General features: G+C 40.0%; 1 protein-coding gene across 10 annotated transcripts in view; it reads left to right on the forward strand.

The window, feature by feature from the left end:
- cadpsb (Ca2+-dependent activator protein for secretion b) overlaps positions 1 to 13,622 on the forward strand; it is a 71,127-nt gene that overhangs the window by 43,265 nt on the left and 14,240 nt on the right. Inside the window, exons 12-23 of one of the 10 annotated variants that reach the window (XM_030134385.1) lie at positions 831 to 842; positions 3,627 to 3,763; positions 4,250 to 4,437; positions 4,840 to 4,998; positions 5,230 to 5,331; positions 5,436 to 5,499; positions 5,597 to 5,720; positions 7,942 to 7,974; positions 10,210 to 10,316; positions 10,960 to 10,989; positions 11,510 to 11,521; positions 12,908 to 13,064. In XM_030134385.1, the coding sequence (XP_029990245.1) occupies positions 831 to 842; positions 3,627 to 3,763; positions 4,250 to 4,437; positions 4,840 to 4,998; positions 5,230 to 5,331; positions 5,436 to 5,499; positions 5,597 to 5,720; positions 7,942 to 7,974; positions 10,210 to 10,316; positions 10,960 to 10,989; positions 11,510 to 11,521; positions 12,908 to 13,064 (1,125 nt within the window). The remainder of the gene's footprint in view (positions 1 to 830; positions 843 to 3,626; positions 3,764 to 4,249; positions 4,438 to 4,839; positions 4,999 to 5,229; positions 5,332 to 5,435; positions 5,500 to 5,596; positions 5,721 to 7,941; positions 7,975 to 10,209; positions 10,317 to 10,959; positions 10,990 to 11,509; positions 11,522 to 12,907; positions 13,065 to 13,622) is intronic. The other 9 variants (XM_030134386.1, XM_030134395.1, XM_030134388.1 and 6 more) reach the window with 9 other exon arrangements.

Consider the following 13,622-nt stretch of genomic DNA (forward strand, 5'->3'; position numbering starts at 1 on the left):
ATCTACCTCCACTGTCATTTGTCAGTCTACATGAGTTTAATTGGTGAATCAATGTTGCAGAAGATGACAGTGTTTCTGTCTTCACTTCAGAGTCTCTGCACATCCAAATGGATCGTATCTAAAGCCAATGAAAAGCTGAGAAACTGAATTTAACCTGAATTATTTCAACGTATTGATAGGCTTCATAGTTGAAAAGTTATTAAACATTTGATATCAGTAGATGCTTTTGGTCTTTGAGGGTTAAAATGATCAAAATCATAAGAGAAGCATGTAATTAAAAACATACTTAGTGTTTTTTCTGGATCTTCATAGCCTCTTTTCTATGACAAAAGCCATGGATTTAATCAGATAGGTGTATATTTTCCCTCGTGTCCCCTTTAAAATGAAGCCTCCTGTTTGATCTGCAGCTCAACTCAGTGACAGTACTTAACGTGCAGCTCTCGACTCCTTAAGTACTTGTCCAAAATCCAGGATAAATAAACTGCAGTGGAGTGATGAGGATCGTAAACTCTCTCTCTCTTCCTTCCTCTCTCTGTCTCTGTCTCTCCGACTCTCTCTTTCTGACAGTCTTCCTCATTCTGTCTCTAATATGCCTCAGCATCTGTTGTCAAGTTCACGTATCCTCACATGTACTCAAACACCACCGCCCACAAACTCTCATGTTGGTATAGGTTGTTGTTTTTGAGTTGTGTTTTCTTCTTCATGCTTTGCCTGTACCCTTCTTCAGTAATGCAGCTGCTAGGTCAGGGTCTCGTGATTGCTCTCCTCCAGCCTTGTTGCTAGTCTTTATGTTATTCTGGTTTGTCCCTTCTTACCCTGCTGTCTTCTAGCTGGACTCAAGGGTAAGTGCTTCCCTGTAGCCGGCACAGCTCAGATAATCCCCGCCGATTATCTGACCAATGCAACGTTCTTTCTCTCTCTTTCCCTCTTCTCCTTTCACGTCTCGCTTCATGTCTTAGATATTAGTCGATAACCTTTGTTTTTGACGACCTCAACTTGAGGATCCAAGTATAAGCATCCATTCGTGCCAGTATAGGATGCATGTATTTTATTCTAAGAATTTATTATTTGACACAGTAATGGTTAAAGCTGATATGTAGCTGTTACTGCATAATTGCCTTCTCTCTTTATTTTTTATTGGTGACTGGATCCCTCAGTGTAAAGCAATCTCATAATGCATAATATTGAAAAGCCAAAACTGGCTGACTTATTTTTGCAGAGAAATTTTAACATCAATGATACAACTTAGAGTAGAAACTATATAACATTATGTTTTTAACACATTGTTTTGAATGTAGACATATAGGTAAAGTGTGAATGAATTTTCAGGTTTATAACGCAACAACTTTCAGAAATATTTGTGATTCTTTGATAAAATTTGCTCTGACAGCCTTCATAAATATCATGCTTTACGTCAGAGGGCTCAATTGGTTTTAGTTTTTTTTTGTTTGGACTTTTCTCAACGAGAGTTGGCAAATATGTACGCGGAGTATTCTGAATGCCAAAGACAAGGAGTAGCTAATGCCGCCCCTTCTTACGATAAAATACTCCGGACCCCTCCCCCTTCCTATAGTAGATGGGCCTGTAGATAGAGGCTAGACGGGTGTTACACCTCCAGAAAGGAGAGATCTCATTTTGATTTGTTTTGACTGCCCTTTGTTTGCCTGAATAGGAGAACACCTGTGTCATGTGTCCATACTTTTGTACAAATACATATATTTCCCCCCATCTCCCAGAGAATGATACAGTTTTGCCTCTGTCGGCTTCATGCTATTTACCCATGTACTTGCACCAAATTGTATTGCTACCCTATTAGAGTTCTCCGGTAGTGGTATGCCTGTTAGTGTGCTCTGTAGAGATCATGAATACACTGCAACATATTCAAGTATTGTCAACTTGCAAATGCGTAGAGAAAAAAAAAAAAAAAAAACAACAAAAAAACGGAATGCCAAAAAAAGATATAATGCAAAATTGAAAATGGGTCTGCAGATGTGCATGACATTAAAAGCTCAAAGTCACACTGTTCGCCAGCATGTGATGATTTATAAATGTATGCAACAGTATTTGCCTATACACTATGGTACTCTGGTGATTTTATTTATGGGTGAAGTGATTATTGACAAGTTACTGTAAGCTATGACAATATCACTGTAGTATTGATTGCATTCTGGATTTAAATCCCATTTCCAACCAACAGAAGGAGATAGAGCCCACTCACTGTGTCTCATAGCTCAAACACAGGCACCTTCTCTCCACTCTTTGGATGTGTTCTCACTATCTCAACACTCCTCCACGGCATCACATCATTTCCAACTTGGCCTCGAGTGAACCTTCGTCTTGTGGTCATCACTTTGCTCTAACATTTGTCCGACCACTGGCCCATTAAAAGGTTGTCTCATCCTGCCACCGTCTGTCATCCAGTACTGGGCCCATTACTAGCGCTGTTCACTATTTTCTCAGTGTTTCTAGACCTCATGTGTTAACAACCCGAATCTTTTTACATTACGACTCACTGTACTTGTCTCGTCCCTCTTCTCTGAACAATCTCTATTTCCATCGTCCACATTTTACTTGTTGTCTCACAGGTTTTGTCTCTCAGATTGGATTAAAAAAAAAAACAACAAAAAAAAAAAAAACACGCTAATTGTCAGAAGTGTAACACATAACCCTCTGTAAGCTTCCTGTGTGCAAATTTAACTGAATGTTTAACCCCCTTACGCCTTCCCTCTCACTGACCTGGAGGTTGACAGCCCTGCCCAGACGAGATCAGGCCTCCACTTCCTCCACCCACACACCCAAATCATCCCCATTCACATCAGTGTCTCATGGACATGACACCTGTCTCTCACACTGAGGACATGACTGCATCTTTTATATTTTTGAGTCATCCTTGTCCTCATCATTTCGTCTGACAGCTGTAATATTTACAGAGCACAACAATTTATGGTCAGTTTAGCTTGTATCTGTTATGATTTATTCTAAGGATGTTTTCTCAGCGTTTCAGTACATTTTTTTTACGCAATTTATTGTAACATGTTTTTTCTTTATGTGTTTTTCTTGACACAAAGAAAGTTAATGGCAACTATTTTTCTTGAATCAGTACTTCATGCCTTTATCTCTACATTGTGTTGAGAGGAATTATTCTTTTGCCATTTTTCTATCTTTTTACTAGCACACGTCTCAATATTTGTCAGGACCTGAGCGACATTCAGCAATTGAGAATGGCAGAATCTATTGAATACATTAAGAAGAATGGATCTAATTTTATCTAAGCAGGACTTTTTCCAAACATGTTTTGGACCCTTTGAGATTGACGTCCCCTGTAAAACATCAGGGAATGTGACGTACCAAGATGCAAGCATGCACATATAGTAGAAGCACCCGTCCCTCTGAGCTTAGCTTCAGATCAGTAGAATCTCATCCACCAATACATTAAATCTCTTTACGCTATCTGACACAATGCAAGTTGACAATGTAAGCTGTAAGTGTTTATAATTTGCCCTTAGAAGTAGCCAAATAATTCCCTAGTGTTTCTGTGTTGTCATGAACACTTGCTGTTTGGCCTTGCCTCACTGATGGCTTCTCCTCTGAACCGTGTGCTTTTCCCTGTGCCATTGGCTGGATAGACGCTGACAGAGCTCAGAAACATGGCATGGATGAGTTTATCTCCGCTAACCCCTGTAGCTTTGACCACGCCTCGCTTTTTGAGATGGTGCAGCGACTCACATTGGACCACAGGCTCAATGACACCTTCTGCTGCTTGGTGAGAATCTGTTTTTACTCATTACACATTAGATTTTGTCATTTTTACACACCCAAAGCAGCTTCTTAAAATAAAACAACAACAACAACAACAACAACAAACCGGTTCAATGCAAGTTAAATAGTTTAAATTTAGGTGTCTTTTTAAGGTCTTTAGCCTCATGTTTGTGGCAGTTTTACAGTTTTATCACTTAAAATAAACCTATTACCTACAAACTGAAGGTATCTGTCAGTATGATATGATGAATAAAAATGTGTAGAAGCTGTGTGTGCATGCACAGACACGGATAAGATTTACTCCACAGGTATTGAAATTTGGTGTCAAATTTCTCGACATTTCTTGAAAGTTGATAGTATAAAAGCAATTCAGTCAATGCCACGATAACATCAAAGTTCAGTACCCAGTCCTATGTACAACACCACATTTTATATTTCATTCTGTCACCTGACGGGTGGTAAATACATTCACTTATGTTTTGTTGTGCAGGGATGGTTCAGCCCGGGCCAGGTGTTTGTCTTGGATGAATACTGTGCCAGGAACGGGGTTCGAGGTTGTCACAGACATCTGTGCTACCTGCGTGATCTGCTGGAAAGGGCAGAGAATGGGGCGATTATCGACCCCACTCTTCTACACTACAGCTTCGCTTTCTGTGCCTCCCATGTCCACGGGAACAGGTGCGCCCGGTTCCCTTTTCTTGAAATAAACAAATGGCAAATAATATTTTCCAAAGTCAGCACTGCTCCACATATAGTCATTCATTAGGTAGGTCAAGTTCAATCTCAAAAATCATCCCACAACAGGAACAGAATACTAATAAAGTTGGGCTCATCATAAGGAAGCTAGGCTTTTTGTGTCATTTTCTATTTAATTTTGTCATATTTATGTTGTCTTATTTTTACGTTGTTGTTTTTGTATTATTTTTTTGCAGTTTTTGACATTACATATTATGTTGTTAATTGTATATTTCTACATATTTCCTTGTTTCTACCATTTTTGTTTCTTTTCTCTCTGTCTTTTGTTGCCATAGTCTCTTACTGTCCATATTATTCATCCTCCCATGCGTCCGTTAAAGTCAGAGAGGGCAGCAATTACTGGGGGCCACTGGGCTATGAGGCTCTACAGTCTCCAAAGAGCTCCCAAAGCCCAGATCCCAGTACTGCCAGTAAACGGCCACGCATGTTCAAGTTTAGAAAGAGAAAGGATTCCAAAATACCACTCTGTCAAGGCCCCAAAAGGTGAGACACTGTCATCTGCTTGTGAGTGTAACACAAAACTGGAACTCAAATGACAAAATTAAAGCAAACACAGATTCACACAATGTGCACCAGCTCCCGGGGAGCTTAAAGCTGTCGGCTAGCGTTGTGTTTTTATCGCGCATTGCTCCTGTCAGACTCAGACTTACGTTGCATAACTTGAACCTCTGCGGGGTTTCTGCTGGGTTAAATATGTGGGTGTGATCTTCTTAGGCCAGATGGGCTGAGCACAGTGAAAGTGGATGAGAAGGAGCGCTTTGAGGACATCAAGGAGCGGTTGCGTGTGATATTGGAAAACCAGATTGTAAATTTCAGGTGACTACCAAGTTATCGACTGCTCACAAGCTCTAATCACAAAACACTGTGCCGGTTTGTTTTTCCACTGTTACTTATTTCTGGATCTACATCCTTCCTTGTAGATATTTTTTCCCCTTCGGTCGTCCAGAGGGTGCACTGAAGGCCACTTTATCTTTGCTGGAGAGGGTCTGTACTATATCAAAAAGACATTTTATACCCCATGAAAGAACAACTGAAGCACTGAAATAGATTGCATAATCCCTCTTTTAATGTGGTTTTTTAGGTCTTGATGAAGGACATCGTGACTCCAGTTCCACCAGAAGAAGTTAAAGGAGTTATCCGCAAATGTTTGGAGCAGGCTGCTCAGCTCAACTACCAGCGGATTAAAGATTATGCTAAAATCGAAGGTAACCAACCAATCACATACTGCGTTCCAGAGTGAATGCTCAGTTGATATAATGATAAAACACCATTAAAATGTCACTTTGTACAGTTAAAAAAGTTTCTGATTAAAATATTCAGTGGTTCTGTGTGGAAAAAAATGGAAAAGCTTTTTTTTCTTTTACAAATAATAAGGTGATTTTCCAGTAAGTAGGACATTAAACTTGTCACTGTTATTTATTTATTAACACATGGTGAATTCACTTGGTATATGGTGTATTCGTGTCCATATCCCAAATGATGTGTGGCATCCCAAATCTTTTTGTGACAGTTTGTCGGTCACTTTTTGTCTCTCAGTCCAATAACTCTCTCCTTTGTTTCAGGCCCGCTTTAGCTCTGTGCTGTTCTGTAGGTCAAGTTGGCTTTTGTGTAGAGGTGTGTGAGTAAAAATGCATTCAAATCCAAAGCCCTGAAATCTGTTGATGTGCTGATCTCTCTTTGTGCCTTGACTATTGAAGCTGTGTAGTTTTCTGGCCTCAGACATTCAATGATTGGGCTGTGAGTTCAGCTTAACTGAACCTCCTCTGTGAGTCCCTGCTCCCAGTCGATGCACACTCCCCCTCTCCCACTGTAGCTCGTACCTCTCTGATTCCTCCAGCTGACCCCCACCCCCCTCCCCCTTTTTACACCCCTGCCTTGAAATACCAGCAGCTCTCCTGTCACCTCTGTCTTCTGTTCTCGCTGAAGAATACTATCTTCCACTCCCTCCTCCTCCCTGTCTGCTCTGCTTTCCTCCTCTTCCTCACTTGTTGGCTTTATCACTTTGTTTGATCACTTTACAGTTTGTTATAAGTGGCTTTTTAACCAAAGGGATGCTGGGATTGAATAACTACAAACCAGCATCATCCACCTGCATGTGCTTTGAGACATAACAACATAGCCTTCATTGGCATGAATTACAAAGTATTACAAGATAAAACAAGACATTTTCTAATGTCTTCCATGTCCCTGCTGAGCCTTTCCTAAGTACATTGACTTACACTTTGCATATTTACCCAGAAAACACTGATGTTGTTTATGCCTTAAAAGAAATCCCTCAGGGTGCTAAAGATACTAAGGATTTCAACCTTACTATCTTTCCATGCTGTGTGAATTATTCCCACTGTCCTTGTGAGGCGCCAAATTAAACCACAGTAAACATTTGACTTTACTACGGGCCTCCTGCCCAAAACAGTGACGTTTTCACCTGGACAGGCGTTTTCCCATCAGTCCTCTGATCTGTAGCCGTCCCACCTCTGACCCCAGCCTCTTGCATGCCCCGATCCTTTTTTATAGGGAAAAAGAGGGAAATGTATGAGCACCCTGTCTTCTGCTTGGCGTCTCAAGTGATGGATTTAACCATCCGTGAGTACCTTCATCGTCCTCTCCCTCTCCAGTCTCCCTCCTTCTCCTTCTTTTAAGTGCTTTTTCACCTCATCCCCCTCTGCCTCTTCTCTTTCTTCAGTGATGTGGCTCGTGCCATGCTTGTTTTTATCTGTGCCTTTGTCTGTGAGAGTGAATGGGGAGTGCAACAGTCAAGAGATCTGAGCAGTACCAGTGAATCAGTCGGGGTCCTTTTTTTAGTACCATCTGTTTGTGATGGACATGAATGAGCGGTCTGGTCTGTAAGCTTCTTTCTTTTGGTTGGGTTCCCATTCCTTTGACTTGAATGCATTTTTACATTGCTTACATTGTTATCTCCTTCAGTCATTTGATCTGATCATGTGTCAGTGGTGTGCTGTGCCGAACAGGTAGGCTTTATTTTTTTCACTAGTGATGGAGCATCTGTGCACAGAGCTATTGTATGGGGAGGACAGGGTAGGGTGTTTTTAACCGATTCCAAAACAACACAAGTCACTCCGTGTGTCGTGTCTATGATCCTGGCAGCTTTTTGTGTGTCTTACCTGTTTATGGGTAGTCTAAGCTTTTGTGTGTTTGTTAACAAGCATCTTATCACTTTTTTGATTTCCAGTTTTCCACAGGCTAATGTTTCAGTGTTTCTGTTTTTATTGTATGTTTGTGACGTTTGTCTGTTGCCTAGAAACATCAGTCCCTGGAGCTGAAACCGTCCCAGCAGATTCATTGACAGGGTCACATGGTGATGAATAACAACTCCGAGCTTGCCCCTGTAACCTGAAAGACAACCATAGAGCGTGCTAATTCTAAACATCTCCTCTTTATCTTTTCTCTCCCTTTTTCTCGCTGAAGTTGAGAAAGGTCAAAAGGATCAGAAGGATCCAGGTGAACTTATGTTTAGCTTGTGGTTTAGCCACAGTGCACACATTCATGTACATATACACATACCTAAAACCCTCACCCCTTCACACATGTATTTTGTAAATAGATACAATGCATATGCATGCATGCACAGAATGTCTAAATACCAGTATCACATCTTCTATACAGTCTATTATTATATATGAACTAATACACACATTCTCAAATGTCTTGGCATGTTTTAAACTAGTACAAGTACATACTTTGGAGACTGTATTGCTTTATATCAATCTACATGTGGCTTTAGATGAGTTAACTCCACATTTACATTTAACAATGAAGTCAGTTTTATTTGTTTTATACTTTTCTACAGTAGCAGTACAAAACACGCTTCTCAATTTGGTTAATATGGTTAATTATTCTACTTAATCGGATGTTAGATTATTTGTAAAAATATGTATGTATGGAAAAACCTTCTTGTGTGAACATTATAAAGCAATATAGTCTCCTATATAAGTATAATCCTGTGTCTAAGTAAAAAAAAGCACAAATGAAATAAAAGTGACATAAGCAACGTTTTAATATAAATCACAATTTAGCCTACATTTATTATACACTTTTAATATTTGTCCATGATTTAAAGATTTATGTTATGATACATTTAGATCAAATTCAGCAGTTCATTTTAGGTGCAGAAAGGATCTATTCAACTCTATTTAAAACAGTGAAAAAGAATTTAAAAAATCATTTATTTATACTTTGGAGGTGTATTGTTGTGTAGAGGTTGGAGGTAATTTGAAGCGTTCCACATAATCAAATATCACCAATAAAAAGCAAAAAATAGCTTTGCTTTTTACGCCTTGTAATTTTGCTGAATCGAGCCTTTAAAGAGTACAGTTTTAACAGATATTTGACCTAATCATGTGCTGTTGAAGCCACAGATGCCCTCTCTAACCTAACTTTTTTCAGATCCGCTCCCATCGCTCCCTCTTACAGGGCATTATGATCCTAGAATATATAGTTACTGTAACACAAATCCATGTGATCCATCCATTAGTGTCGATTAAACATCTCTGAAGACGTGACTTGAGAATGACCTCAGCTCTTCAGATGTCTCAAATTTCCCTGCTGAAAAACTTGACCCCACAACGGAAAGTGTAGCCTGAAGTTGTCAGTTTTAATCTGTTTTACAACCATAATCCAAAAATGAATGAGTTGAAAAACCCGAGTAATACTTCAGAGATTAAAAGTAAAAAAAAAAAAAAAAAAAAAAAGACGGCAATTAAGACATATCAGATAAGTACAGTATTAACATAGTTACTGTTCTATGTAGAGTCACGTATATTTGTGCTTTTGATTTCAGATTTGTGTAGTCATTCAGTTCCATGTTCAACTCTACATTTTTCATTCCACTTAGCTTTAATGTCTGAATAATCCCATTTCATGACATGTAACTGTCTTATCAGATCATTCTGTCAGCAAAGGTATGAGCAGCTTGATTTGGAGCTTTGACAAAACATCAACAGCTAGAGCTAAATAACGAAAGCCAAAACAGCTTTTTTATAGAGTAAAATATTAGTTGGTGGCAAATCCATCACCATCACGCTATAGAAATATTAATTAATTCAATGGATGAACCGATTTTATACTTGACTTTTTTGAGGAGTAACACTCCTAAAGCATCTAAGTAATCAAACTAATCAGAATGTGTCAGTGAGGCAAGGTGAAAAGTAAAAAAAAAAGCTGTCAAATCCTTGCAGATTGTCTTTAAAAAGCCAATATTAAGTACTTGATGTTGAAAATTTGGAGGATAGCTTTAGAAATTGATGATTATTAATACAGTGTGTGCTCATGTATGATTTTTTTGACCACGCCATGTAACGGCTCCTTATACAGATGGCTTATCAGTACCGCTTCACAATGCGCATGTTTCCAATGCTACATTGCACCTCCATTTCAATGCCACTTTTTGTGTGCCTGATACTCTTCATAATCAAGTCTGACTATTTATTAAAAAAAAAAAAAAAAAAAAAAATCAGCAGTGTTGCTTTATGTCATGCAGCCCAAACTGCAGGTGTACTCTGCTTGTGTTGGGGGTTGTGGTAGGTAAACATCACAGTGTAAGCACTGTGTTTGTGCTTTATTAATCAGTCAAAAATATAGACAGGAAAATCTTCTGAATAGTCATAAAAATCCCCCTGGAATCCTTCTCTGTGCTTGACTAACCACTCATCCCTCACCCTCATCCTTTTGTCTCAGAGAATGTAGGCCGCTTAGTCACGCCTGCCAAAAAGCTGGAGGAAACAATTCGCCTGGCGGAGTTAGTCATAGAGGTCCTCCAGCAGAACCAGGAACACCATGCGGAGGTGAGTGAGAACCCTCTCCTCCTCTCCTCCTCAAAGCACTTTCCCTCTATACTCTCACTCTTATCTCACTCCGCCCAACGGGAGGGAGTTAGTCTTATTATCAGTCTTCTATAAATAAAGCTGCTTTCATCTACTGCTAACTAAAAAAAAAAAAAAAAAATCCTTTAAAAGATGAATTTAATTTAGGAAGGCTCTAATTGGTGTTCAGCAGACCATGGCTACATGGAGTCAGAGCGCTATGTTTGTGCAAAGAATGTAAATTAGACACTACATGATATAATGTGTGCAGTTCTTTCCACTAATTACAGTTCATAGCTCAGAGTCAGAGTTACATAAGCTGCTGAAAGGGTGTGAAAAGTAGTTACATTTTATTTAAGGTAGCCCGGTACAAACAAAAGTTAGGTAGGTGCAATAGGCAGGTAAACACAAGGTGAAACTCATCGACATTGCTCAGTTTGATTTTGTCTCCCTTTTGCCACAGTTACACCGAAACCTAGACTCCTTATTGCTTTATATTTTTCTATAAACATTCAAGCTGACAGGAAAGCATGATGAGCATGTGTAGATCTGAAGGTGATCCATTGTGATCATAGAATATGCAGATAAAGCAGATTTATTGTATCTCTCTGAATATGCTTGACAGGCGGCAGTCACAAGTTCTGGAGATCAATCGGTACAGTATTTTTATTTCTTTTTCCTCTTCAGCCCCCATCACGACCCCCCTGAATGGCATGTGCGCCACTATGGCAAAAGGCACCTTCTAGGCAGAGAATGAAGTCATAGATACTGTAGTAAATGGGTGGGGTTTTGTAGGTGTAGACCTGAGAGCAAACTTTACAAATTAAAAGGCACTGTAGCTTGCACAACATAATTGTGATCATAAAGCATGTTCATCGGGCCATAAAAAAGGTTTCCTTTCTCTCCAAGCATGCTGAACCAGTAAATATCCCGAAGTATGCTCATGTGAACCTTTGAAGTTTGATCCTCCATAAACATTTGTTTCCCCTCCATCCGACGATTAATTTCACAGTCCGCTCTTGTTCAAGCATTACCTCCCCAGCTTCTCCTCTTCCATCACTCCCTGCTGTCTATTCCTAGTTTATAAACCCTATAAGACAAATGCCTCAAAAATACATATTTGTTTTGTACATCTTCCTGTGTTCTCACTGTCATATGATTGGTGACTGTCCCAGCAGGGAAAAGAGGTATGTAGTACAGCTGAATGACAAACTCCCCTAATGGTCTGTGCATGTCCGGTAGAGGATGCCCCCCGTCCCCTGTCCCCCCCCTCCCCCCAGCATCAGTACACTCCCTCAGGACTGGTTCTTTGACACTGTTGCCTTGAAACAGCACTGTAATCTGTCTGGCTGAACACTGGGTCTGCTGTAAAGCTCAGGGTCCTGAATGTGTCCCTTAACCACTATCAAAGGTTGGAAGCCGCTCTGCCTGGCGACCTTTGAGCATTTCCCCTCCTCTCACCTGTTGGACTCTCTTAGATTCCCCCCCTTTATAGTCCCCCTACCCCTGTCCATTACAAGAGTATTTCTCCTTGAATGTGATGGAGAAGAGCTTTGTTTGCTGCCTGTTCCTTTAACATTAGAGCTATTTATAATCTTGGGAGTGGGCAGGTAAGTACAGAGGTAAGTAAGGTCTTGATGGTTAAAGCCAGATGGGAAAATAACTCAACAATTGAAAAAGTACGCATGCAGCATTATTTGGAAAGATTAAGCTTTGATTATTCAACTTGGCAACATGTTATAGTCTGAATGAAAAGCAAAGAAGCCAAGCCAAGACTGCCAGCAAAGCAGCTACTGTACTCCCGCTGTCAAAGGGCGAGGAAGTCCTGACTGTGCTAGAAAACAGTCAGCTGAATCTCAAGACGTACTTAACTAATTGGAAGCGACGCAGTACAACACTGGAGACGCTGCGTGCTGCAGTCTTTGGTGTGCCGAGGCAAAGATGGCAATGTGCATGAGTCACATTCACATCTATGGGCCGTGGGTTTGTTGGTGATGTGAATGGTGGAACCCTCATCTCTGAAGAGAAAAGCATGCAGGGAGCTCCACATTTGCATGAGAAAAGCATCGTTCTCTTTAATCTATAGGTACTGTCATGAATACAACGAGGCACGAACATGCAACCCCCTACTTTGTGATTCTCATGTTACATATGAAACGGATTTCCAAATAATCCCTCCTTGAAATCCTGATCAATAAAAGCTGTGGATTTGATATCAGTATATGATGGGAAATACACACACATTCACAACAGACAGATTTAATGTTGTGTCTTTTTGTCCATATGAAAACTACACAGAAGCACCCTGCAATATCAGTGTCTACATAAAGCATGGAACAGCCACTCAAAATTCATGAACTAGCAAAAAAATCTGCAAGATCTACAAAACAGTGGACATATATTACACATATTTTCCATACACAAGCCCTGTGCTTCCCTTCGATGAGCTCCAGTGTATATTATCTCATCCTCCTTTGTCTTTCTCTGTTTTTCCCCCCCATCTCATTTCATTTTCTCTCCAAACAGAAAGCCCTCATTCACCTGCTTTGCTTTCCCTCTCGGTGTGTCTCTAGGCATTTGCGTGGTGGACGGACCTCATGGTGGAGCATGCAGAAAACTTCCTGGCCCTCTACGCCATCGACATGGATGCCGCTCTGGAGATCCAGTCCCCTGAGAGCTGGGACAGCTTCCCTCTCTTTCAGCTGCTCAATGACTTCCTCCGGACAGACTGTAAGCTCCTGCACTTCGTTCCACGTTTCTGAGCAAATTCATGTTCTTTATTCTTAGGACTGGGTATCATCAAGGATTTACAAAACCTGCACCAATACTGACACCTTAAATTTGATACAGGTTTCTGAACCCTACTATTTTTATCCGAATTTCCCCTTAGTACACATTTTTTTTAGCACTTTACTTATTCAACACATTTTCATAACGTAACAAGTGGTGCCAGGCACAATAAACCCCACCCCTTGCATGTATTGCAGCTAATCTTAGCATCGATCCAGATGATGTTATCATGTCTATGCGTGTGCTGATGTCAGCATATCAATTGTCTCTATATATGTGAAAAGTTTGAAGTAAACTGAAAGAAAATTGATGCATTTATAGATATTTGAAATTTTGCCCATAATATATAAATGGGAGAAAAAAAAAAGATTTTTAAAACTTTAAAAAAAAACAAACAAAATTTTAACTATGACCTACTTTTCCCAAAATGTAACCACATCTATTCTGGGTCACTGGCAATCTAGAAACTAAATTTGGTATAAATTCAACCAGTAGTTT

This window comes from Sphaeramia orbicularis, chromosome 5, assembly GCF_902148855.1.
Source record: "Sphaeramia orbicularis chromosome 5, fSphaOr1.1, whole genome shotgun sequence".
In the NCBI taxonomy this organism is placed as follows: domain Eukaryota; kingdom Metazoa; phylum Chordata; class Actinopteri; order Kurtiformes; family Apogonidae; genus Sphaeramia; species Sphaeramia orbicularis.